We start from the raw sequence: 24292 nt of genomic DNA, 5'->3' as shown, positions 1-24292 counted from the left end.
ATGGATATGTGTGTGTGTGTGTGCGAGTGTATACCCGTCCTTTTTTCCCCCTAAGGTAAGTCTTTACGCTCCCGGGACTGGAATGACTCCTTACCCTCTCCCTTAAAACCCACATCCTTTCGTCTTTCCGTCTCCTTCTCTCTTTCCTGATGAGGCAACAGTTTGTTGCGAAAGCTTGAATTTTGTGTGTATGTTTGTGTTTGTTTGTGTGTCTATCGACCTGCCAGCGCTTTCATTCGGTAAGTCACCTCATCTTTGTTTTTATATATAATAATATTGTTATTCAGAAAGCTTTGAGTTGTTATTTAATTATTGTTGTATCAATCATTTGGTTTGAAAAACTTGCGCAAAAGCGCCAGTGTTGTGCGATGCTGCAAGTAATTAGGTGAGCCAAGGAAATAGTTACCCGTGCAGGAACAGCTAGAGGCACGGGAAACTCCACACATTAGCAGCATGGCAGCCATCGACACTATCACAGCACCAGTCACTTATCTGCACAACAGACAGCATGGTCAAAGGATTATGTTTCATGCAAACATCCTTGCATGCAGGTGATGATACTCCAGTCATCACCTGGGCATTTATCATGGGAAAGTGAAAATTTGCATTGTAACTTGGGGAATAGAGTGCTGTTTCAGTTTGAGAGTGAAACAGAAATTTGTTCAAAGTGAGATTCTTGCAAGGCAAGCAATCGAATTTTGTAACAGAAGATTGGCAATGCTTAATGTGAGTGCATCAGAGTGTAAAAGTGGAGAACTTGCCTTACATTGGCATGTAGGAAACATTAAGGTGCAAGGTCTAATTGGACAGTTGCCCCAGTATGAATCCCATATAAGTTAGCAAGGGATCTTAAACTTCGTGGCCGAGATCAGTAAAATCTTGTTTGGAACTTTAAGATGAGGATAGATATTCCCTTTCTAGTAGCACAACTATGAACAGAAACAGCTACTAAGTCTTTGAAGGAGCAAGTAATCAAAGTTAAAGCAAGTTTAACTAATTTTAATCAGATGGTAAGCTCCATAACAAAAAAGAAGAAGAGTTTATCATGCAGAGGATGAAGCAGTTGAGTTGACTGATAGTAAAATGTGAGAACAGCACAGACAGATGGTTGCAGAGGGCAGTGATTTTGATCACTGTTAACAAACATTTAATACAACTCATGGCCATTTGCAGTGAATTAGAGTGGGAATGTGGCATGTTAATACCAGCAAAAGTCAGTGCTCAGATAGGTATTCTGGAGTTGCATGTGACCAGTCCAATTCAGATTGTAAAGTATCTAGAACTGATAAAGAATGGCATCAGGACAAATTGTTCCCTGTCACCTTTATGGCAGATGATAGTTACCAACTGATCAGAGTTATTGAGTGGGTGTTTTCATTGCCAGGAACATGTTAACATGTTAAATAACCTACTAATAGGAGACAATGTGTAAAACTTGTATAGAATATTACCATTGCCATCAGATGTTGCTGGAATTAGGCATTTATTTATGTATATCACCCCAGAAAACAAGCTACTTCTTATTGATGATATGAAGCAGCAATGTGCAAAGCTAAGTAGTGAGCAGCTACAGTGTAAAACAGCAGATCAGAGTCCCAAAATATGTAAGCAAGTATTTATACTTTTGTTCACATATGACCGTGATAGGTGTGAGGTTAAGATGCTGCAACCAGTGAAATATGTTCTGAAGGACTGATTGCAGAACCTAATACTGTTGAACAAAAGTCTGTGGACACCACTGAGTAATAATGAATGGCTGTTTATTGCCCAACTGGATAAAGGCATTCGCGTTATCTGTCATGAAGTTAAGCATACTGATATCATGCTTTGGAGGCACAGGAAAAATAAAATTCATAGGAATATATCATAAATATACTTTTAAAATAGTGATATAATCTGGGCACATAATACAAACAAATGTTACCTGAAGTAACGTTGTGCTGAACCTAAACATGGAAATAGACTGCTGCATAATAAATAACAAGAGGAAAAATATTAGTGAACTTAAGCTGGATTTGACAAAACAGCCTGCAGTTAGATAGTTTGAAGACCTAACAACTGCTGGGCATAAGCTCGTTGAATTGAAGAGTGAGATTGAGTGCCTGCAGCAACTTCTCGATAATTCATTTCTCTTTTTGGAGTAACATGGGCTCTGGCATAGTGATTGTATGTTATCCATGGAAATACAGTGTGCTTGAAAAAGAATGCCCTAGTTTAAATGTGTCCTAGATCTGTACAAAGTGACATACACTATTCTAGTTTGAAATGTCTGATTCATCAACTCTCCAAGTTTAGCTACCCTGCAGTTGGAAGGTCTGCTTGACCTTGAGACGCCACCAGTGCTGTTTTTTTTTTTTTTTTTTTTTTTCCTTTATTCCCTCAGTTCAGTCCAGGCGTGCATGCATGCAATGCAGTACAGAGCAACTCAGCAACAATGTGTACTCTGCAGCAGAAAGTGCAGTGTGTTATTTGGCTTGTGAAGAGTCAGTTATAATAGTGCAATGTAATTTTGGATGTCAGTGTGGTAGTGAACCACCTACAGCAAAAACTATCCCTCGTTGGCTAAAGTCTTTCAAGGAAACCGGTAGTGTTTTAAAAGCAAAATCACCAGGTAGACCGAGAACTTCTGAAGATGTTGTTGAACAGATCTGTGTTTTGAGCCTGAAGAAGTCATTGGCCAGATGTAGTCTACAGTTAGGAGTGCCTAAAGGTACTGTTTATGATGTTGTACATAAAAGACTTAAGTTGCATGCCTACAAACTGCAACTGTTACATGAAATAAAACCTACTGATAAAATTGAAAGGTGTGAGGTTGCTGTTGACTTTCTGCGCAGAATTGATGAGGATGTCAATTTTTTAAAAAAAGATTCTGTTTTCTGATGAGGCTTCGTTTTATGCCAGTGGAACAGTTAATCGTCGTAACTGCAGAATTTGGGAGGCAGGGCATCCACATGAAGTTATTCAGCATCCACGTGACTCTCCCAAAGTTGATGTCTGGTGCAGTTTGATGGAAAATTGTGTGATTGGTCCTTTCATTTTTGTAGAAAAAACAATAAATGAGTATGTTTACTGTGACATGTTGACAGAGCACATATTTCCCCAAATGGATGATATTGTGGCGGAAAAGAGGCTTGTGTTTTTCCAACAAGATGGCGCCCCACCTCATTACAGTAACCATGTGCATGCAGCACTTGACACTTGCTACCCAGGAAGGTAGATAGGCAGAGCTGACCCAATACGTTGGCCACCACGAACCCCAGACTTAACCCCCACTGGACTTTTTCTTTTGGGGCCACAGAAAATATGTTGTATGCAGTGGGAAGATCAGAGACATCAATCATTTACAGGTAAGAATGGTCGCGGCAGTTGGGACAGTTACACCTGAAATGTTGGTGAATACACAGCGAGGAGTGGAATATCGTCTCAACATGTGCAGGGCAACAAATGGATCCCACGTTGAGTCAACTAACATCAAACAAAACTTGAAGGAATTCTCTTTCATGATATGTACTCACTGATGTAATTTTTGATTAATTCCCCCATTAAATATATTCTTAAAACTAGGGAGTTCTTTTTCAAACACCTGAACTGTAAGATTTGTAGAGAGTGCTTTAAGTTTGTGTTCAAAACAATAAATGACAATTATAAGAAATAGAGATGTCACTTCAGTTGTAGTTTCATGAGTATTGTATGTTCCTTGCTTTCTTGCTTCTCCCAGAGTCTGGAGACAGCATGACAGCTGTACTCGTACTGATGGATCTGGCTGTCAGTAAGCCAGCAGAGACGTAACTCATCTTCTGTATGATGAACAGAGCATTCTGTTAATCGCTCTCCTAGCATACAGTTATATAAAAAACTGAGTGACAGGAATTAACTTGCTTAGCAAACATCAAATGAAGTGTGGTAATCACATCACCAATATTACAAGGCATTTTGTAATGGGTTAATGGCACATCCCCTATCCCCCCCCCCCCCCTTTTTCTGCATTCACATAAAGTGGAACCTCACAAGTTTATTAGGCACAAAGCCCATTACCAGAACAATCCATCAGTATTGACATGATTTGTTACATGTCTGAGCTGCTGCTAGCAAGTTACTGATCCCAGTTAATTATGTCTTAAGAGTGGAAAACATTACTGTCGTAGATCTCAAGCTGAAGGTTTTATAAGAAGTGAGTCACAATTAGTACAGTATTGCAATATTCACACTTATTAATGTTATCATTGTATGACTTGTAGACCATTACATCTATATTTTGGTAGGAGAGATATTAGAAAAGTACAGGGTGACTATAATTAAAATTAAACTTTCAAACCTCTGTAGAAATAACACCACTAGTCAGAATGATGTCAAACTGCAATGGAATATTATCGGAGAAGGGGGAAAATGTATGGCAGAAGAAAAATCAATAGTTACAAAATATAGCAATAACGGCTTTGTACATAATTTAATAGTGGTCAACTACAAATGACAAATGAATCGTACAACAGTGCCTGAGGTGTACATTTGACACTAAAACAAACTGCACTACTCAGTGTGCATGGGTGTACAGGTGTGATACTATTAGTTATGTAAGCCCATCTACCATGGCTAGATCACGTCACATCAGATGGGAGAAATCGGTTTTTAACTGTGCTGAGGCCAAAAACCGCATAAAAAGCATCAATCACGTCAGTTTTTAATTGTCCTGAAGCCAAAAAGTGCATGAAAATCATCAATCAAAATCAAATCAAATTATTAATTTCCATGTGATTGACACAAAACATGTTCTATATGCTATCCACTGTTTTCTACAACAAGTTGAAATCGAGAAACAGCATGTTCCACAACTGATCGAAGTGTTTCCAGTGTTTCCAGGGTCATGTTCAGAACGTGTTGCGCAATGCAATTTCCATGTGACTGGCGCAAAATATGTTCTACATGCTGTCCACCGTTTTCTGCAACAAGTTGCAATCAAGAAACAGCTTGTTCCACAACTGATCGAAGTGTTTCCTGGGTCACGTTCAGAATATGTTGTGCAATGCGTGCCTTCAGTGCAGCTAAGTTTGCAGTCAGAACGAACACGTCATCTTTCAGATAGCCCCACAGCCAGGGGTCACACGGATTAAGATCAGGTGATCGATACGTCCAGGCTGTAGGGAAATGGCGGCTCGTAATTTTAGCATTTCCAAAATGGCGCTTCTGCAGCTGTTTAACTGGATTTGCAATGTGCGGAGGTGTGCCATCTTGGATAAAAATGATCCCATCCACACTGTTGGAGTTCTGGAATGACGTGGTTGTACAAAAGACACTCATAGGCATTACCAGTGATAGTACAGGTAACAGGACCGGAAGCACCTGTCTCTTTGAAAAAATATGGCCCTATGATAAACAGTGCCGTAAACCTGTGCCACACAGTCACCTTTTCAGGATGAAGTGGTACTGGTTGATTTGCGTGTGGATCTTCCGTTGCCCATATTCATCAATTCTGTGTAATGACATTGTGACAAAGCAAGCTGGTGTATTTTTACTTCCTCTCTTGTTTTGCCATTTGACTCCTTAAAATTCATTTTTTCATGTCTGCCTAATTACGATTAACATACGTGAGTATAATCTGCATTTTCATAAAAGAGAAAAGTTGGCCCTCAGTTTTCAAGAATATGACACCAGATCTAATTTTGTTCTTAGTTTTATGTATGTAATAGATTTTCTAATTTATTTTGACAATGCCTAGTTAGTAACATTTGTTATAGGGTGAAATCTGTTTGGCTCTATTCGAAAACATCTTAGCAAAGCTCACCCTTAATTAATTCCAAAGTAATTACCAGTTTTTTCAAAAGTATTGTTTGCATAACTATATCTGTTAATTTCATCGTTTAAACAAATATTTCGGCCTAACCCTTGCAGTAGAAGAAACTGTTAAAAAGATGCAATTTTTTGATGTATTCAGTTAATTTAATGAGTTAAGTTTTAATTGTAATTTCTGTAAATTAAACATCAAACAATGTGCAGTTTCAGTGCCTATTATTGTGATGATATATAAGAGCCCGATTTTTGGTCCCGAGACAGTCAGTCCATGAGCAAAGTTTCAGACGAGGAACACGTATTGGTTAGATCAACAACAATGCATCCACTTAACTGTGAAATAAGTGTAATAGGCCGTGTGCTAAAACAATGAGAGTGTCTGTTCAATACATACCTTATTATGCGACACGGACTGTGTGGTTAGGTTTTTACTGCTCATAGTTGTTCAACAGTAAACTATTGTAGCAGTATGTTGATGTTTGCTGGCAACCTATTAATGAGACTTATTGAAAGTTAAACAATAGTGCACTGGCGTGTAACTGTGTATTATTGGGGGGTTGTGAACAGTGAAAGTAAAGAACTGTGAAACACAAATGTACACCTGTCGGCTACATCATTTAAAGTAGTCAGTTTTGAACTTCCACCTCCCCCCCCCCCCCTTCCCCCACCATTTTTCTGCCAGTGTAGCAACGCAGTACCTCAACACCGAAGACAATCAACGAAGAAATAAAGCAGGCAAACGTCACAACATATCCTGTCAGATGGAAGGGGGCTTCATCTGTCCACATCTTCCACGGCCAATCATTGTCTACGTCCATGCAAGCAAGAAATTCTAAAGCAAAGGTATTGCTTGGTGGCAGGTCAACAGGAAGAAACTCGTGCACATGAGTAATTTTGAATGGATACAAATAAGGATGTTTCATAGGATTTTACGCACCGTGCTCACCAGTATGTCCAATTTTTGGGCAATTCTCCATGCAATACACGTTCGCACACCACCACTCATCTCCTCCTGCATTGCTGTGGCCACTGCTTCCACTGATGTTGAATCAATTCATTTCCTCCCTCTACCATGTTGCACATCAAAAGAACCCGTCTTTTCGAATATCCGAATCATTTTCACCAAACATCGGACTAACGCCTTTTTTCAAACCCTTCAGTGTCCAGAACTGCTGCAGAGCAGTGTGTGCACAGTCATCATTGTCGCAACACAGCTTTACAAGCAAAGTGCGATCCTGCATTGAGACAGTAATGGCGAACGCCGCAGATGCGAAAGGAGGAAAAGCCATGTAGCTGGCATGTTTATACCAACTTCAGTGGGTTGTGCGCATGACGGGTGTTTTCATTTACATATTCTATCACATACAGTGCCATCTATTCGTCAATTTTCACATTTTTTTTCCTCTGCCGTATGTTTTCCTCCTTCTGCGATAATATTCAATTGCAATTTGATGTCATTCTGACCATGGTCTTATTTCTATAACGTTTTGAAAGTTGAACTTCAATTATAATCACCCTGTACTTTGTCCACTTCCATCAGAAGGAGAATTACTCTTGCAAGATAAGAAGTACTTATAGTGAACTCAAGAATTTTTCCCAATGCAGTATTCCACAAATCATTCTTTACTGCAGATTTACCAGGACACATTTGTGGAGAAAGGCTGATGATAATCAGTTCACTATAACACCCAACAAGTCAGAAAGTATAGCAACTGTACAGTTCATCGGAATATTTTCCTTTATCACTCATTTGCATAAAAGAAATTGCATGTATGTGTTATTTGAATGAAATGTATTGAGATATGACATAGTGAGTCGAGATCCAAGTAGAAAAGTGAAAGTTCAATTATTTTTTCATCTAAATAGCTTATAATTGAAAATTATATTTTTGTAATTTAAAACTATATTCTTTATTCTGCAGACTCTTAAATTGGAGGATTACATGCTGTATGCCCATGGTTCTGACCTGTGTCATGATTTGGAGCTTAGACATGCTATGGCTAACTGCTTTGAAGCCTTAATGGGGGCCCTGTTTCTGGATGGAGGAATTGGAGTGAGTTTCAAAGTTGTTGTTTTTCTGTTGCAATAAAAAGTATAATGGTAACATGTAAGTAAGTTGCTTTGATGGAAGTAAGAATTTTAATGCTCATATTTCTTCATCCAATGTATTTTATTTTATTAAATTGTGTTTCTTATTTCAATTAAAAGAAAATAGGAGCATTTCTTGTAATAGTAAAGGAAAAACACAGTCATTCTTCTTGTGCTGCTTGCAAAAATTAAATCACACTGAGACACATTAATTAATCAGTTGGAGAGCATGAGAGATTACAACTTTGCTATTTCTCTTTTCCTCACTGGAGAGCTGGAGTTATGATAACAAATATTAAGGCTTGGTCTCAGTGGACGATAAGTAGAAAGTAAAGGGGTAAAATGTATTTGCTTGAAACAGTGTGATTTGTGTTCATTTATCATTGTTTGTTCATGGGGGGTACCAGTGTTTCCTTAAAAATATGCTGCAAATCAGTTATCAATAGGTGTAGCCAGTTATATTCATATTCTCCACTTTTTGTTCCAATTTCACATAAGAAATTGCATTTCATTTGTACATTATGGTTTGTCTCTTCCTTCTGTCTTTCAGTTTCAGCTGTCATATGCTTTCCTACTTGTCAGATTTATTTTTTAAAGGAAGGGTGTCTTCTCTGGACACTTCATGTTCTTCTGCAGTCGGGTCATTCCATATCAAATCACCCAATAAAAAATAAATTTTACACCCACCTCCTTAGATTTTCATGAAATTTGGCTCAAATGGTTCTAATACCATCCTGACAACACCTGCAATTTTTTTTTGCTGTATCTCTTACAGGTTTTTTTTATAAATTTTTAAAGTTTTTATGTTTTGCGTTTTCTGAACCTTCGGAAATGGTCAGTTTAATTTGTATTCAAAATTTTAAATTTGCTTATCTTAAAAACTCTTTTAGATAACATCATGAATTTTTGCAGCAAGTTTATTTATTATACATATTTGAAGATAAAAATGATGCTATTAAAATATATTAATATTTTCTATGAAAAAAAATATATATGTATTTTTTTCTTTTTTTTTTAACGGATGTTTTGTTTTATAAGAATTGCAATATCTCGAGTCTCAGACCTGATAGAATGCTCAAATTTGTTTTAATTTACTCTTAAACATATAGGCTACTTGATAAAACAAAAATAATGATGGCTTTTTAACATGTTTATTAATTGTAGTAGATTACATTAGAATTATGTACAAAGATAGTTTACTTACGACACTTATGTATAACCCAACTGATTGCTTGAAACATTGAATTTTTTGAGTAATTTTGTCTTTTTAACAAACATTAATGCCGATTCAAACTGTTTTTCCACTTCATCCAAGAGCTTTCAGTTCTTTTGATACAGTCTTTTTTGAAGTAATACATTCTCCCAGTGCCGCTTGATTGAGGTGTGTCTACTACACAGACTATGTGCTCCAAAGGCACTATGCAGGAATCTTCTCTTTCAGGCCAATAAAATGATGCAGCGGGTCCTGAAGGATGTAGAAATAGAATTTCTGCATCTTCTTCATCATTGAATATTGTTTTTACCAGTCCAAAGTACCAGTTACTATCATAATTTGCAGCCACATAGCAATTTATGGATGGTTCGACACGAACCCAATCAGAAGAAGAACGGAAAGAAAAGACTAAGAAGGGTTTTACACTATCTGTAGTCCTTCTAATTTCAAGGTTGTTTGTTGGAAGTGGTTTGAAGTTATGAAAACTTCTAGTTCCAGGAATAGTTCGGGTTGCTGAAAAACGTTTTTCTTGTTTTAACCGTAGCAAATCAGCTTCTTTTTTGTCAATAAAGTGAAAATGAATGTATTCAATATTTTTTTCACAAAACTTATACACATTGATTGCTGTCATTATTTGTTCTTTGTCTGAAAGCTGTAGACTGGCTTTTGTGGCGGTGTTCATAGCGACAAACAATTCGCTGTAGAAACGGCTTACGAAGTCACCGCCACACTTTTAATAGCGGGCCGACCGGTCCGCTGGAACAGTGAACAGAAAGATGAAAACCCAAACACTCTGATTAAATAAAAGTCGGTACTTATCTTTATTAACGAAGATACAGAAGTACAGTAGTGAACTCCGTGTCTACAGAAATCTGTCTAGTTCGAGTCGGAGCGGCTAGGTCAGCGTCGGCTGACGACAAACAACAACTCTGCTGCGATGAACACACAACTGACTAGCACGTACACAATTCGGTGGCGAGTATACAACTGAGCGGTGAATACAGAACTGTCCTAGCGCTCGCGACTCCAGCGCTTAAGAACCCAGAAGCCAGCGGTGGCGCGCGCAGACTTGCGGCGATTTGCTGTCTCGCTGGCGCTGCTTATGCGGACGGCGTCCGGACTTTGATGCTGCCAAGCTTTTGGCAGCGGGCTCGGGTGGCATTACTGGCTAGGATATAACACTCCTCCCCCCCAAATCGCCGCACCGTCATTGAATAATGACGTGGTGAGCGTCGACGGCGGGGGAGGGGTCTGGGCGCAGGCGTAGCAGCAGAGACCGGGGCGGAGACTGTTGTCGGTGGCAGTCCCCGGTCCACACCCCAGCATTGGCTGCACGGGGCCTCGGGAAACACCGACTGAAAACCGAGGACAGGGTGCACGCCTGTGACCACAGGCGCAGCTTCTGGTACTGGACGCGACGGGGCGTCGGGACCCACGAAGAGAGGCAGCGTCTCCTGACGCTGCGTCGACGGCTGCTGAGTGGGCGCCGGACAAGGCGCTGCGGTGTCAGACTCCTTGGGAGTGCCCAAGGAAAGCGGCTGCAGGACAGGCTGCACAGCCACCGCTTGGGAAGGCGGCCCGGCTGAGGGGTCGACGTCCATCAGCTCCGAAGGCGGTGGCGACTGAAGAGGGACCGCAGGCGCCGGAGTGACCACCTGGGGCGCTCCCGGATGAAGCTGCGCGGGAGGCATCAACGGGACGGGCTGTCGGCATGGTAGCGGCGACGGCTGCTGCTGCTGCCCTGGGGGCGGCAGCGAAGTCGGAAGGCGCGGCTGGAACCCGCCGCGGACCAAATCTGTGGACAAAGAACGAGCAGCAGAATCCGGGCAGCCAGCGCGGCGCAACTGGTTCTGATGCCTCCTGTGCACCCCAGTAGCACCTTGAACAGTATAAAAACCGCGACCCTGGACACTTATCACGGTACCACGTTCCCAACGACGGCGACCGTGATAAACTCTGAAAAAAACGGCGTCGTTGCGCTGAAAACGTGTGCGATGCTCAGAAGCGGCGGGTCGATCCGGGGGGTGCAACAACCGTAGTAGGGTGCGATGACGACGGCCATGGAGAAGCTCCGCCGGCGAAGGGCCGTCGCGTGGCATGGTCCGGTACGACGACAGGAACGTGATGAGGGCCTGCTGACGAGAGTGCATAGCACGAAGGCGGTCCATATGATCCTTAACGTGCACCATTCGATTGAGGGTGGAACGGCGGAGTAAGAACATGGCGAATGCCATTGGCAGAACAAAAACTTTCAAATTCAGCAGAGGTAAATTGTGGACCATTGTCAGACACTAAAACTTCTGGAAGACCCTCAATACAAAAAATTGAAGTCAACGCCTGTATAGTTTGTGCAGACGTTGTAGACTGCATGGGCACAACAAACGGAAAATTACTAAATGCATCTATCACGATGAGCCAACGAGAATGCCAATATGGACCAGCGAAATCAATATGTTCTCGCTGCCAGGGACCGGCAGGGCGTGCCCACTCAAAATAGCGTTGAGGCGGAGCAGCTTGGTGTTTGGCACACGTCGAACAATCTGTAGACATCTGCGTAATCTGCTTATCAATGCCGATCCATGTACAATGACGGCGGGCAAGCTGCTTGGTGCGGACCACTCCCCAATGACCTTGATGCAACAAGTCGAGGACCTTGGATTGGAGCACTTGGGGAACCACTACACGAAGCTGGTCATTCTCGGTGCGTAACAGCAAAACTCCGTGCGAAACAGACAACAGATGACGTTGCGGATAATAGCGACGAACCACAGGATTCGATATGTCCTTTGCCTTGGACGGCCAACCACGTTGAACAAAACGTAATAGTAAACTCAGATGAGGATCCGTAGCTGTCTCACGTGCCACCTGACGATAATCAATCGGAAAATCCCGGAGGGATTGATGCTCATCGGCGTCAATCTGATGGCAAGAGTCGTCAGAGGAATCGAAGACATCATCCGCAGCAATCGGCAATCTAGAAAGCGCGTCAGCGTTTGCATGCTGAGCTGTAGGGCGATACAGTATCTCATACTGGTATTGTGATAACAAAAGAGCCCAACGTTGTAGTCTCTGAGCTGTCCGCTGAGGAACTGGTTTAGACGGATGAAACAGTGACGTCAGGGGCTTGTGATCTGTTACTAAATAGAATGGTCTACCATAGAGGTAGTGATGGAATTTTGTGACACCGAACACAATAGCCAACGCTTCCTTGTCCAATTGGCTATAATTACACTGAGCTTTGTTGAGCAATTTAGATGCGAACGCAATAGGACGTTCGGTGTTACCGACTCGGTGAGACAACACAGCACCGAGGCCGAAAGAAGAGGCATCACAAGCTAACACCAGAGGCTTGTTAGGGTCGTAATGGACCAGACAACAATCATTCAATAAAGCCTCTTTAAGCTGCTGAAAGGCTGATTGGCAATCAGCTGACCACACAAACGGAACATTCTTACGGCGGAGACGATGCAACGGTGCAGCAATCTGTGATGCATTAGGTATAAACCTAATATAATATGTCAATTTGCCAAGAACTGCTTGCAATTCATGCAGATTGCGAGGGGCGGGCAAATCACGAATAGCTGCTAAATGTGACTTGGAGGGATGAATGCCTTGAGCATTAATAACATGTCCCAGATACTCCAACTCCGTAAGGAAAAATGAACATTTATCGATGTTGCAACGTAGGCCTGCCTGAGACAACACTTTAAACAAACACTCCAAATTACGGAAATGTTCAGCAGGCGTCCAACCGGACACAACAATATCGTCTAAATAGTTGCAACACGATGGCACATTAGCCAGAAGTTGTGACAAAAAACGCTGAAAAACAGCTGGAGCTGACGCACAACCAAAAGGCAAACGCAGAAAACGGAACAACCCCAACGACGTGTTTATGACAAAATACTGTTGTGATTGCTCGTCGAGGGGCAATTGCAAATATGCTTCACGGAGATCAATTTTGGAAAAGAAACGAGCTTCCCCTAACTTATCCATCAGCTCGTCCGGTCTAGGCGAAGGAAAAGAATCAATGACAGTCTGAGGATTAACTGTCGACTTAAAATCAGCACACAAACGTAACTTGCCAGACGGTTTCTTTATAATAACTAAGGGAGAAGCCCACTGGCTCGCTGAAACGGGTTGAATAACACCGTTGTTTTGCCAACGACGAAGTTCATCTTCTACAGGTGCCCGGAGGGCGTGAGGCACTGGACGAGCACGACAAAATCGAGGCTGAGCATTATCTTTTAACGTAATATGAGCGGCAAAGTTCGCAGCACAACCTAGTTCGTCTTTAAATATGTCACTGTATCGTTTACACAAATCGGTTATGCTGTCTTGAGGAACAACAACAGAATTAATTTGCAACACATTGTCTTGGATAGACAGGCCAAACAAGTCAAAACAGTCTAATCCAAAAATGTTTACACTGTCTGTAGCGCGGAGCACTGTGAATGAAACTGTTTTTGTATTGCCACGGAATGTGGCTGGCACGCTACACACACCTAACACAGGAATTTGTTCTCCACTATAAGTAGCCAAAGAATGTTTTGCCGCTGAAAGTTTAGGGCGGCCGATAGCCGCATACGTAGCACTATTTATGAGAGTCACAGACGCACCAGTGTCTAATTGAAAATTGAAGGTCTTATCCTGGATGCGTAGCTTCACAAATAGTTTATTACACTGTCTCTGGATCGGTGCAGTGGAGGCGGAAGACACAAAATCAGTGCGTTTAGCGCGTGTTCGCTGCTTACGACAACTCGTGGGTTGGGCGGGTGGAACAACAACTCCCACTTCACTTGCAGTCTGTACATGACTTTTACAGCGTTTGAATTACGCTTGGGTCGCATAGCAGAGGGCTGGGTGGGTGGCTTATTGCGAACAAGTTTATTACCCACACGAACCGTGGAAGAGTCTTTAAACGCGACCTTCTGGGCGGGCTGGCTTTGAAGAACATGAATATCCATGGGCTGGGCAGCACTAGAATTGTTCTTGCGTTTACGCAAACAAACAGTCTGGATGTGTCCTTTCCTTTGACAAAAGTGACAAATCGCGTTTCTTAACGGGCAACGTTCACGAGGATGAGCAAGAACACACTTAGGGCAAGACTTAACTCTATCATTTTGCATACGCGGCTGACGAATGTGTTTAACATGACGCGGCCGGCTAGTGTTTACAGTCTGACTCTGCCGGTGGGGACGCGGGCGTGACATAACTTGCTTAGCACAGGCAATTTGAGAAATACATGGCTGATCTAACTCACACTCAGCATAGTCAAAAGTATCTTGGGCTTCAATGATGTTCATCAGAGTCTCTAATGACGGGTCAGGCAACTTTAAGATAGCAGCACAAATACGAGAATCTGCAATGTTTTGAGTAATAGCGTCTCGTAACATGACATCACTGTAGGAAGCTCCACACACACAATTAAATCGGCACTGACGGGTGAGGCCCCGTAAATCTGTTAACCACTGCTTATTAGATTGATGTGGCAGTTTCTTTAATCTGAAGAACTTGAATCTGGCCGCTGCCACATGAACTTGCGACTCGAAATACTCAGCAAGCTTGTTAACAACAACGTCATAGTCTAAAGCTTCTGGCTTGGATTCCGGGAACAACTTACAAAGTAGTCGATAGACTTCCACGCCTGCAGTGGAAATTAAATAAAGCTGCCGCTCAGTACCTGTGATTTTGTAGACTGTCATGTGCGCCTGCAACTGCGCGAAATATTCTCGCCATTCTTCTCTTGATGCATCAAAAGCACGGAAAGGTGGTGCTGCCTGTGCTTGTTCCTTTTGTGTTGGAGGATTAGCCGCTTGTTTGGCGATTGCTTCCACCAGACTTTGTATTTGCTGACTCTGTAACAAGATCAACTGTTGTAATTCGGCAGACATAGTGAACACAAATTAAACCAGCCCCCAAAATTTTATCTCTATAATTAGTATAACAAGAACAAGTTGAACCAGCCCTGCACACGAGTTCGGAAGACCTCGTCGCCAGTTTTGTGGCGGTGTTCGTAGCGACAAACAATTCGCTGTAGAAACGGCTTACGAAGTCACCGCCACACTTTTAATAGCGGGCCGACCGGTCCGCTGGAACAGTGAACAGAAAGATGAAAACCCAAACACTCTGATTAAATAAAAGTCGGTACTTATCTTTATTAACGAAGATACAGAAGTACAGTAGTGAACTCCGTGTCTACAGAAATCTGTCTAGTTCGAGTCGGAGCGGCTAGGTCAGCGTCGGCTGACGACAAACAACAACTCTGCTGTGATGAACACACAACTGACTAGCACGTACACAATTCGGTGGCGAGTATACAACTGAGTGGCGAATACAGAACTGTCCTAGCACTCGCGACTCCAGCGCTTAAGAACCCAGAAGCCAGCGGTGGCGCGCGCAGACTTGCGGCGATTTGCTGTCTCGCTGGCGCTGCTTATGCGGACGGCGTCCGGACTTTGATGCTGCCAAGCTTTTGGCAGCGGGCTCTGGTGGCATTACTGGCTAGGATATAACACTGGCTTTCCTTAAAATTCTTTTAATAGTTCCTCCTAGGCCATCACAAATTGACTTCCCATGACTTGTTGCAAAAAAAGAGTGTTGGGCCTTCAAATTAAAGTCTCTCAAGTGTTCAGTCAAATTTTTAAAACTGTTTCTATTTTTGTACTGCCCAGCACAACCATCTGTAAAGTAGTGAACTGAGTCAATGTCAGTATGATGTAATGGCAGCCACTTTGTAATTTCTTTTTGTACAAAGTTAACAAAACCAGTGTCATGTTCTTCGTCATCACTAATAAAACAGTGGTTGGAAACAAAAACATTGTTTTCCTCATTTCTTAGAAAAACTCCAATTGGGTGTAGAGTACAACCACCTCTATTCCAGTGGTAACTTTGGATCTCATTTTGTATAACAAAGGAATAATTTTCACTGAAATCCATCACAATAATTGCTGTCTTGGGTGGTGGGTCTTCTTTCAATCTTTTAAAGGCTGCTGATTGGGATTTTGCTATAAATGAGTGTGGGGTGAGCTTTTCCAATGACCTAACCAATAAAGAAATGTAGTCTTCAACACTGATAGACTGTTTGATCATTTCTGCCCTGTCTGTGTTAACCCACTGACTGATTACAATTTCTTCTTCTAAATCATGATCTTCACTTAGTTTTTCAGTTAAGCACTCTGTTAGTGCAGTATTTGCAGGACAGCTGTTGCAATGATGTAGCATGCAGTTTTGGTTTTCTGTGTTGCACACAAGCATCTTAATTAGGTCTTTATAAGATTCTTCAATTTTCACAGCATCCAGTAATAGTTTAACATTCTGGTGGATACTGCATACACATACAGTGTGTGTGCCTGCAGCACCAGCAAGGATACACCATTTAGGTCTCAAGAAACAAAATTTTGAAAATCCTACTTCTACCTCGAGATTCTCCCATTTGAAAGAATAATAGAGTTATCTCAAGTTACACAAAATGAGTCTTTTTTGCATGTACATATTTTTTTGAACACTTACTTTGTCTTTTGTTCCAGGTAGCACTCTGGAACTTTCATCCTTTTCATAAAAATCTGTTACAAGTCTTACTGTATTTTCAGAAAGAGTTTTACCTTTTTTTGGACCAGGAGTTTCCAAAATAACCTCTTCAGATTTTAGCTTTCTAGCTTATCGCACCATGTACTCACCTACATTAAATTCTTTCATCACTTTATTTCGAGTCCAAGAATCTGGAGCCAAGGTCAGAATCTGGATTTTTCTAGACCTTCCAACAGATGAAATCTTCTCTTTCATAAGAGAAATCATTACATCAAAATCCTTTGCTTTCTCAACCACACTTTTATCTTCTTCGTCATCATCAGAACTTGGTGCATCATATTTTAATGCTTTTGAAACCGCCTTTTTTGCAGTCTTTTCAATACTGCTAACCTTCCTTTTAAAATAAGACCCTTTACTTTGTTCTGACAAGCCATGAAGCTTTATCGGTGTTAAACCTAAATAATCAAGAGCAATGTTTGTTTGTACGAGGGATTCATTTCTGGATTCCAATGATTCTAATTCAACCATGACTTCATCATCTGTTTCACTTTCATTGACTTCAACTCTTAATTTTTCCTCACAAAAGTTACGGCATGTTGAGCAAAGCTTTTGTCCAGGTTTTATGCTAATGTTTTTTGTCAGTAATTGTTTAGAAAGATCCAAGCCTACACTTCTCAACGATTTTTTGATGGGCTTTTTGTGTTTTTTAGTGGGTCTACACATGTTGTTTGATACTTTTCAAAAACATTTAAAAAGTAGTAGCTGTGGTGTGAACATATATTCTTAAATTCACACAGATTAATTCCAGATTGTAAGTGGATCAAATCTTTTTCTTCCTCACTCAATTCTGATACCGGTTGTAACTTTTTTGAAGGTGTGTAGGTTGTTTGGAAACAGTCAGATTTTTTAAATAACCCTACACTACAGGTTTGAATATCTGACATACTGATTTCACTTTTGGTCTGATTACTGTTCTGGTTACTTTTATAGGATATTGGAAAAGAATCTCTGTAAACTAAACAACAGTACTTACTGAGAGTTCGAATAAACTTAATAAAATACTATCCAAGCACTATTTAGCACTGTAACAATTTTTTACTTCAAAACACAGGAGTAACAATACAAAATCCAAGTGTACATTGTTACTCCAAGATGACAAAAACTTATTTTCGGTGTCTAAGTCACTTGGCATTTTTTATTTTTAAAATATAATTAATATTATTTTAAAAATTAGATAACTATTAAACAGGTTAAAAAGCCAACATAATTTTTCTTTTATCTAATAGCCTATACAATTAAGAGTATTTTAAAACAAATTTGAGCTTTCTATCAGGTCTGAGACTCTAGATATTGCAGTTTTTGTAAAACTAAACATCCGTTAGCTTTTTTTTTAAAAAAAAAAAAAAAAAAAAAAAAAAAACTTATAAATTTTTTTCATTTGGAAGAATTTAATATATCTTTATGGTATTTTTTTTAACATTTAGATATAATACACAAACTTATTCCAAAATTTCATACTGATATCTTCAGTATTCTTTAAGATACAAATTTTTTTAGTTGTGAGGACACGTTTAAGTTACAATTTCCGACTGCTGAAACAAAGCCAAATCTAAAAACTTTAAAAATTTATTAAAAAAAACTATAAGAGATAGAGCAAAAAAATTTTACAAGTGCTTTCAGGATGATAAAAGAAGTAATTGTACCAAGTTTCATCAAAATCTGACATGGTTGGTGTCAAGGCCTGGGTGACTTGACATGGAATGACCCAGTCTTAGTTTTCATTCTCATTAAGATCTTCCCATTCAGAATAGATTTTGTTTTATATTCAATGATAGTTGCTTCCTTCTTTGTGTTTTACTGCAACATCAGTGCTTAGTTAGATGTATAAGTAAAATATCTACCTAAAAATTTAACAGTTTCTTCTTCATTTTTAGGTGGCAGACAAGGTATTTTCAGAAACATTATTTAAGGAAGATCTGGATTTGTTAGATGTGTGGGTGAACTATCCTCCACATCCTCTGCAAGAGCAAGAGCCAATGGGGGATAGAAAGTGGATACCAGCTTTTGAGCTTTTGCAAGTGAGCTGACAAACATTGTGTTTGAGACCTACTTTGTCACTTATCATTTGTGATATGTATGAGTTTTTGCATGGAGTAACTTTTTTAAGTATGCCATGTGTAATTTTCATTTTCTTTGTTTCCAATAATTCAGATTGTATAAAAATTTTAATGCCTCAAACATTTTTCAGATGTTACTCAAATGTAAATATTTTTCAGTATTGTTCTACTTTTTTTCCCCAGAAACTGACAAAATTTGAAGAATCTATTGGAGTTGAATTTAAACACATAAGGCTCTTGGCTCGAGCATTTACGGACCGAAGCATTGGTTACACCAACTTGACACTGTAAGCACTGTTCCTCCTGTAAGGAATATATTTTAAACTATAAAATAAAAACAGTGGAGAGCACATGCTTCCCTGTTCTTGTAATAGCTCTGGTTGGTGTTGGGCAGGCAAAAACAAATTTGTAAATGAAAGAATGGTTGAAACATTGGTAGCATGTGAATGGTAGACAACTGTAGCTCACAACTTTTGTGATACACTTTGAATGTTACAATGATCCAGCCATGGACAAACTCTTTACCTGTTATTCTTTATAGTTAGTAATGGAGCTGGCTGTGATATTTTTGCCACATATTCTGTAGTGTTCTTATTGCTTCAGTCATATTGCATGGTTCCTGTAGTTGAAGTAAAGTCTTTTTCCGAAAACAATGTCTAGTTAAGCCCATCACTATGGTCTTTATTTTCGTACAACCATGCATTATAAAACTTACACTGTGATGTACCTAATGTGTTTTGATACTTTGCATGAACATGGTTTGAAATATTCATGCTCTTTTGGAATAACAGTGTAGAGGATGCAGAAAACTGCCATGAAATCTTAACACTAGATAGCTGATGCCAGTAGAAACCAAAATTACTGATGTTGTGTAGGTTGACAGTGCACAATTTTTAAACTATGGAAACTTGGTGCCACATGCTCTGATTGGCCACAGGATTGTCCTGTTGCCAGATGTTCTGGACAATGCATGGCCACAAATCCTTTGCCTGCCAGAGATCACGATGTGTCTGAGGCGGACCGCATGCTTGGTTGTAGTGCGCTAGCCTTCCACTCTGGAAGCCTGGGGGTGAATCCACAGGTGTCCCAACACATCCATTGTATTACGGTATATTAATAATTTTTACTTGTGGACCGTCTGTCAGCAACTGAATAAAACACAATTTTAGTGCCATACGCGTTTCGCCTTTATTTTCTGCAAGGCATCATCAGTGGCCTGGAATATATACATATGTTAGCTATTTTATTTACATTTTTGTCATTGTGCCTATAGGTTATAAACAGTTCTGGTGGTTGGTATTTCCTATTAAGTAGTAATGTTTTGAACTGTACTTACAGGTTGCGTGGACAATTTCCTACATATTACACTCCTGTTGCATTTTTGGTGTTGTTCTTCTTCTTATGAACGCCAATTTACGGTTTTTTTTCCCCATTCCACAACACTATGCACTGAACGCTTTTTTTAAAGCAATGTTTTGGTTTCTGTTGCCGACTGTCAAATGTTTTTGCCAAAGATCGAATGTTATTGCCAAACTTATGAGTGTAACTATTGAAGTATCTGTGGTCTGTTCGTGTATGCATTTGTGTGTGCGTTTGTGTGTGTGTGTGTGTGTGTGTGTGTGTGTGTGTGTGTGTGTGTCTCCCGATGATGTGGGGAAGAGTTTTCTTTTTTTATTATTATTATTATTATTTTTTGTTTTATGTTATCATTTCCTTTACTAAGTGTAGTAGGGAGCCTGTGCTGATGTATGTTTGTTCATTTATCACATGTTTGTTTTCTGCTATGACTTTCTGGATGTGGAAGTTTTCTTGCATTTGTATAAGATGTTTGTCATGGTTGCTTATTCTCATTATTTTCATTTCTTGTTCCATGTTTGTAGGATGATGGTTGTAGTGTTTTAAATGCTCTGCAAATGTGGAATGGTTTGTTTCATACTTCCAACATCTGATATGTTCTTTGTATCTTGTTTGAAAATTCCTGCATGTCATGCCTATGTATACTGCATCACAACTTTGACATTCAAGTTTATATATTCCTGATTGTTGGAATTTCTCTCTCTTGGTAGCTGGCTGCCTTAGGTGTGATTGAAGGGTTTGCCCAGGCTTATATGCTATTTTGAAGCCCTGCCTCTTTAGGATGTTTGCAACTCTGTGTGTTAGTTTATGTGTGTAGGACATGGTGTACCATCTGGTTCTTTTCTGTGTGGTGTTGTCATTGTTTGTGTTTGTTGAGTGTGTTTGTAAGTTTTCAGCTTGTGAGTTCTTTTGTATTGTGGAACTGTTGTGTTTGTTTTTTATTAGTGTTTTTATTTTTTGATTAAGCTTGTGTACCACATGTGTGTCATACCCATTGTTCCTAGCTATTTGTATGATTGTACTCATTTCTTGTTCATAGTTTCTCTTGCTGAGTGGGATTCTGTTTAATCTATGTAACATGTGTCTTAGTGCTGCAAGTTTCTGGCTGTGGGGTGGTTGGATGTGGAATGTATTATTGTGTCGGGGTGGTTGGATGTGGAATGTGTTATTGTGTCTGTGGCTGTTGGTTTTCTAAAGATGTTAAATGTATGTTTACCATTTTCTTTTTTAATTGTAATGTCAAGAAAATTTATTTGATTTTCTTTTTCAAGTGTGAATTTTATGTTCTGATGAGCTTTGTTTATTTCTGAATGGAGCTCATCTATTTTTTCACTTGTCCATAAGTAAAAATTATTAATGTACCGTAATATTACACGCAACTGAGGAAGACAGGACTATAAAAGTTGAAGACATCCATTGTAGTTTCATGATAAGACGTACTGGGAACAAGCCCATCAACAGCTGCTAGTTCACTTACAGAAAGTCTTTTACAAATTGTGTCGGCCCTGAAAAGGTCCTTTTTTTGTAGCTAGGACATTGTTTACTTAAAGTATGCGCTCGGACTGGTGACCCTCGGATGCGACACGAGCTTGGTAACGTCGAATGGTGTTTTGCCGAACTCTTTCAAAGATTCCTGGCATTGCTCTGATGTCACTGGCAGCATGGTGAATGCGATCCATTAATTCGTCTTTGTTTCTAGGTTGTTCGCATCCAGGTGGATGAACTAGAACCTTGAAGAGTCACCACAGGAAAAAGTACGGTGGCATGAAGTCTGGTGATAGCGGGGACCATGTCCTATGAGCACCTCTGCCAATTGCCCGGCCGTCAAAGAGTTCATTTAAATATCCGCGCACAGCACAACTGTTACGTGCGGACGCCCCATCATACTGCAACCACATGCGTAGCCATATGTCCAGGAGAACATCGTCCAGCAGGCTGGGTAGAGTTACTTGCAAAAAGTGAAGATAATTTGCCCCCTACGTCGAGGAGGCAGATGGACTGGCCCAATCAGATACTCACCCACAATGCCTGCCCAAATGTTGAGCAAAAATGGTTCCTGGTGTCCATGGACATACGTGATGTGAGACTTTGCCCTTGCCCAGTAATGAATGTTTCGAGTATTGTAAAGGCCATCCCGATGGAAGGTGCACTCGTCGCCAGACAACACAATGGTGGGAAAGTCGGAATCTTGCATAACACGTCGCAGAAACCACCAGCAAAAGCTTACCTCTGTTCATAGTCCGCCACAGGATTTAGGTCTTGGACAGAGTGGAAACTAAATGGATGCTGGCCGCCATCCCTCAAAACCTCCCAGGCTAATTGATAAGTGACCCCAACACTGTGTCCAATTGCTCAAGTACTTGTCATAGGTGCTTCCTCGAAGCGATCGAGAACAGTCTCTTCAATGCAGCATCCTGTCGTGTTCGAGGTCTTCCTCCATCACCGTGATATCCCACTAATGAGCCTGTTTCACCAAGTCGCTGGTGAATTGCTGTAAATGTTCATGGGTGTGGGTGGCATCTTGATGGGTACTGTTCCTCATACAACCATTGAGCTTCATGTGCATTACCGTCGGCTAGTCCATAAACAAAAACAAATACTGTGCCGCCATGCTTACTGTATGACTAAATCACAGGTGATGTGTGTGAGTGTGTGCTCCAAAGCGAAGCTTACGTGTTAATACCTCTGATGTGAGGTGGAGATGAACAGCAAGACCTATTCGAGATGTGCACATATCATGTTAGGGCAGTGACGGGGCAAGGGATGTTTTTATGTGTGAACTGACAACCATAGCGCTGCCAGTCAACTGACGAATGGCAACAGGGCAATCCTACGACCAATTGGAGCATGTGGCGCCGAGTTTCCTTAGTTTAAAAATGGTGTGTTATCGACCTACACAACATTAGTAATTTTGGTTCTTACAGGCATCAGCTATCCAGGATTAAAATTTCGTGACACAAATTGTCTCCACCCTGTATTTGGCTTGCATAGTTTTATTCTATTCCATGTTTATTGACAACAGTAAGTCATCACTTTTCCTTCAGTAGATGAACAGCAATATCTTAAAAATGTATTTTTCAAAATGTATAATTATATTTCTTTCAGTAGTATGACTGTGATATTTCTTTGTGTAAATTCTACAGGGGTTCAAATCAGAGGCTTGAGTTCCTTGGAGATACTGTCCTGCAGTTAATTGCTTCAGAGTATTTGTACAAATACTTTCCTGAGCACCATGAAGGTCATTTGTCTGTAAGTATTCCACAGTTGTTATTCAGCACATGGTGTGTATGTGTGTGTGTGTGTGTGTGTGTGTGTGTGTGTGTGTGAGAGAGAGAGAGAGAGAGAGAGAGAGAGAGAGAGAGAGAGAGAGCAGGAGGGGGGAGAGGGGGGAGAACAAAATACCTAGTTTTCAGTAGGGTATAGTTGTGTGTAAATGAGTTAGTGTGGGAAAATTCAGAGTGGGATTGTGATTTTGAACAAGATACAAATCACAATCATCATAAAACTAGAGATCTCTTGTCAGACTACCAGCAGCACAAAGATCTCAACAGAATTTGAACCAAATAAGTTTTACTTTCCATATTTTCCACGATCAGTTGTGATAAACTGCTACCCTGCCTTACACCGTTCATAACACTAACTTGTCTTTGTTGACCTTCCCCTTTTTACTTCTACTTGGATTTCGTAGATGATGTAGGGCATGAAAGCTGCCCGCTTCGTAAACTACCAGCACTGTGGACAGGCCAGTGCCTGCGATGCATGTCAGCCCATCTATTGCTCTCAGATTTAGCCCACTCAGTTTTGAGATATTTTAACACATTTTTAAACAATGGAAACTCTAGGATGGAATAACAAAAATATTATGGAAAGCATAGGCTGCTATTCACCACATAGAAGAGGCGTTGAGTCACAGACGGACACAACAAAAGAATACTAAACATTTAAGCTTCTGGTCAAAAGGCATTTTTCAGAAATAGAAAGCACACACACACACACACACACACACACACACACACACACACACACACATTGCCACTGTCTCCAGCTGCTGTGGCATGACTGCGTACTGGAGCTGCGGGTCTAAGGCTTCTATTCAGTCCCTTGTTGAGCAGTCTGGTGTGGCAGTTGAAGATAGCAAAACGAAAGCTAAAGTTTTAAAATTAACATTCAAGAAATTGTTCACACTGGAGAATCATTCAAACAT

The 24292-nt window shown here is 40.5% G+C and overlaps 1 protein-coding gene across 6 annotated transcripts in view; it reads left to right on the top strand.

Moving 5' to 3' along the window:
* LOC126473250 (ribonuclease 3) overlaps positions 1 to 24292 on the top strand; it is a 313037-nt gene that overhangs the window by 117072 nt on the left and 171673 nt on the right. For all 6 annotated transcript variants that reach the window (XR_007586426.1, XR_007586425.1, XM_050100177.1 and 3 more), the window contains 4 exons: positions 7706 to 7837; positions 18550 to 18693; positions 18916 to 19019; positions 23232 to 23337. Coding sequence is in view for 4 of the 6 variants with exons in the window: in XM_050100177.1 (XP_049956134.1) it covers positions 7706 to 7837; positions 18550 to 18693; positions 18916 to 19019; positions 23232 to 23337 (486 nt within the window). In the remaining 2 variants the exon portion in view is untranslated. The remainder of the gene's footprint in view (positions 1 to 7705; positions 7838 to 18549; positions 18694 to 18915; positions 19020 to 23231; positions 23338 to 24292) is intronic.

This window comes from Schistocerca serialis, chromosome 4 (assembly GCF_023864345.2).
Source record: "Schistocerca serialis cubense isolate TAMUIC-IGC-003099 chromosome 4, iqSchSeri2.2, whole genome shotgun sequence".
Classification (NCBI taxonomy): domain Eukaryota; kingdom Metazoa; phylum Arthropoda; class Insecta; order Orthoptera; family Acrididae; genus Schistocerca; species Schistocerca serialis.
Note: the sequence above shows the minus strand (reverse complement) of the source record. Positions and strands in the feature narration are given on the sequence as shown.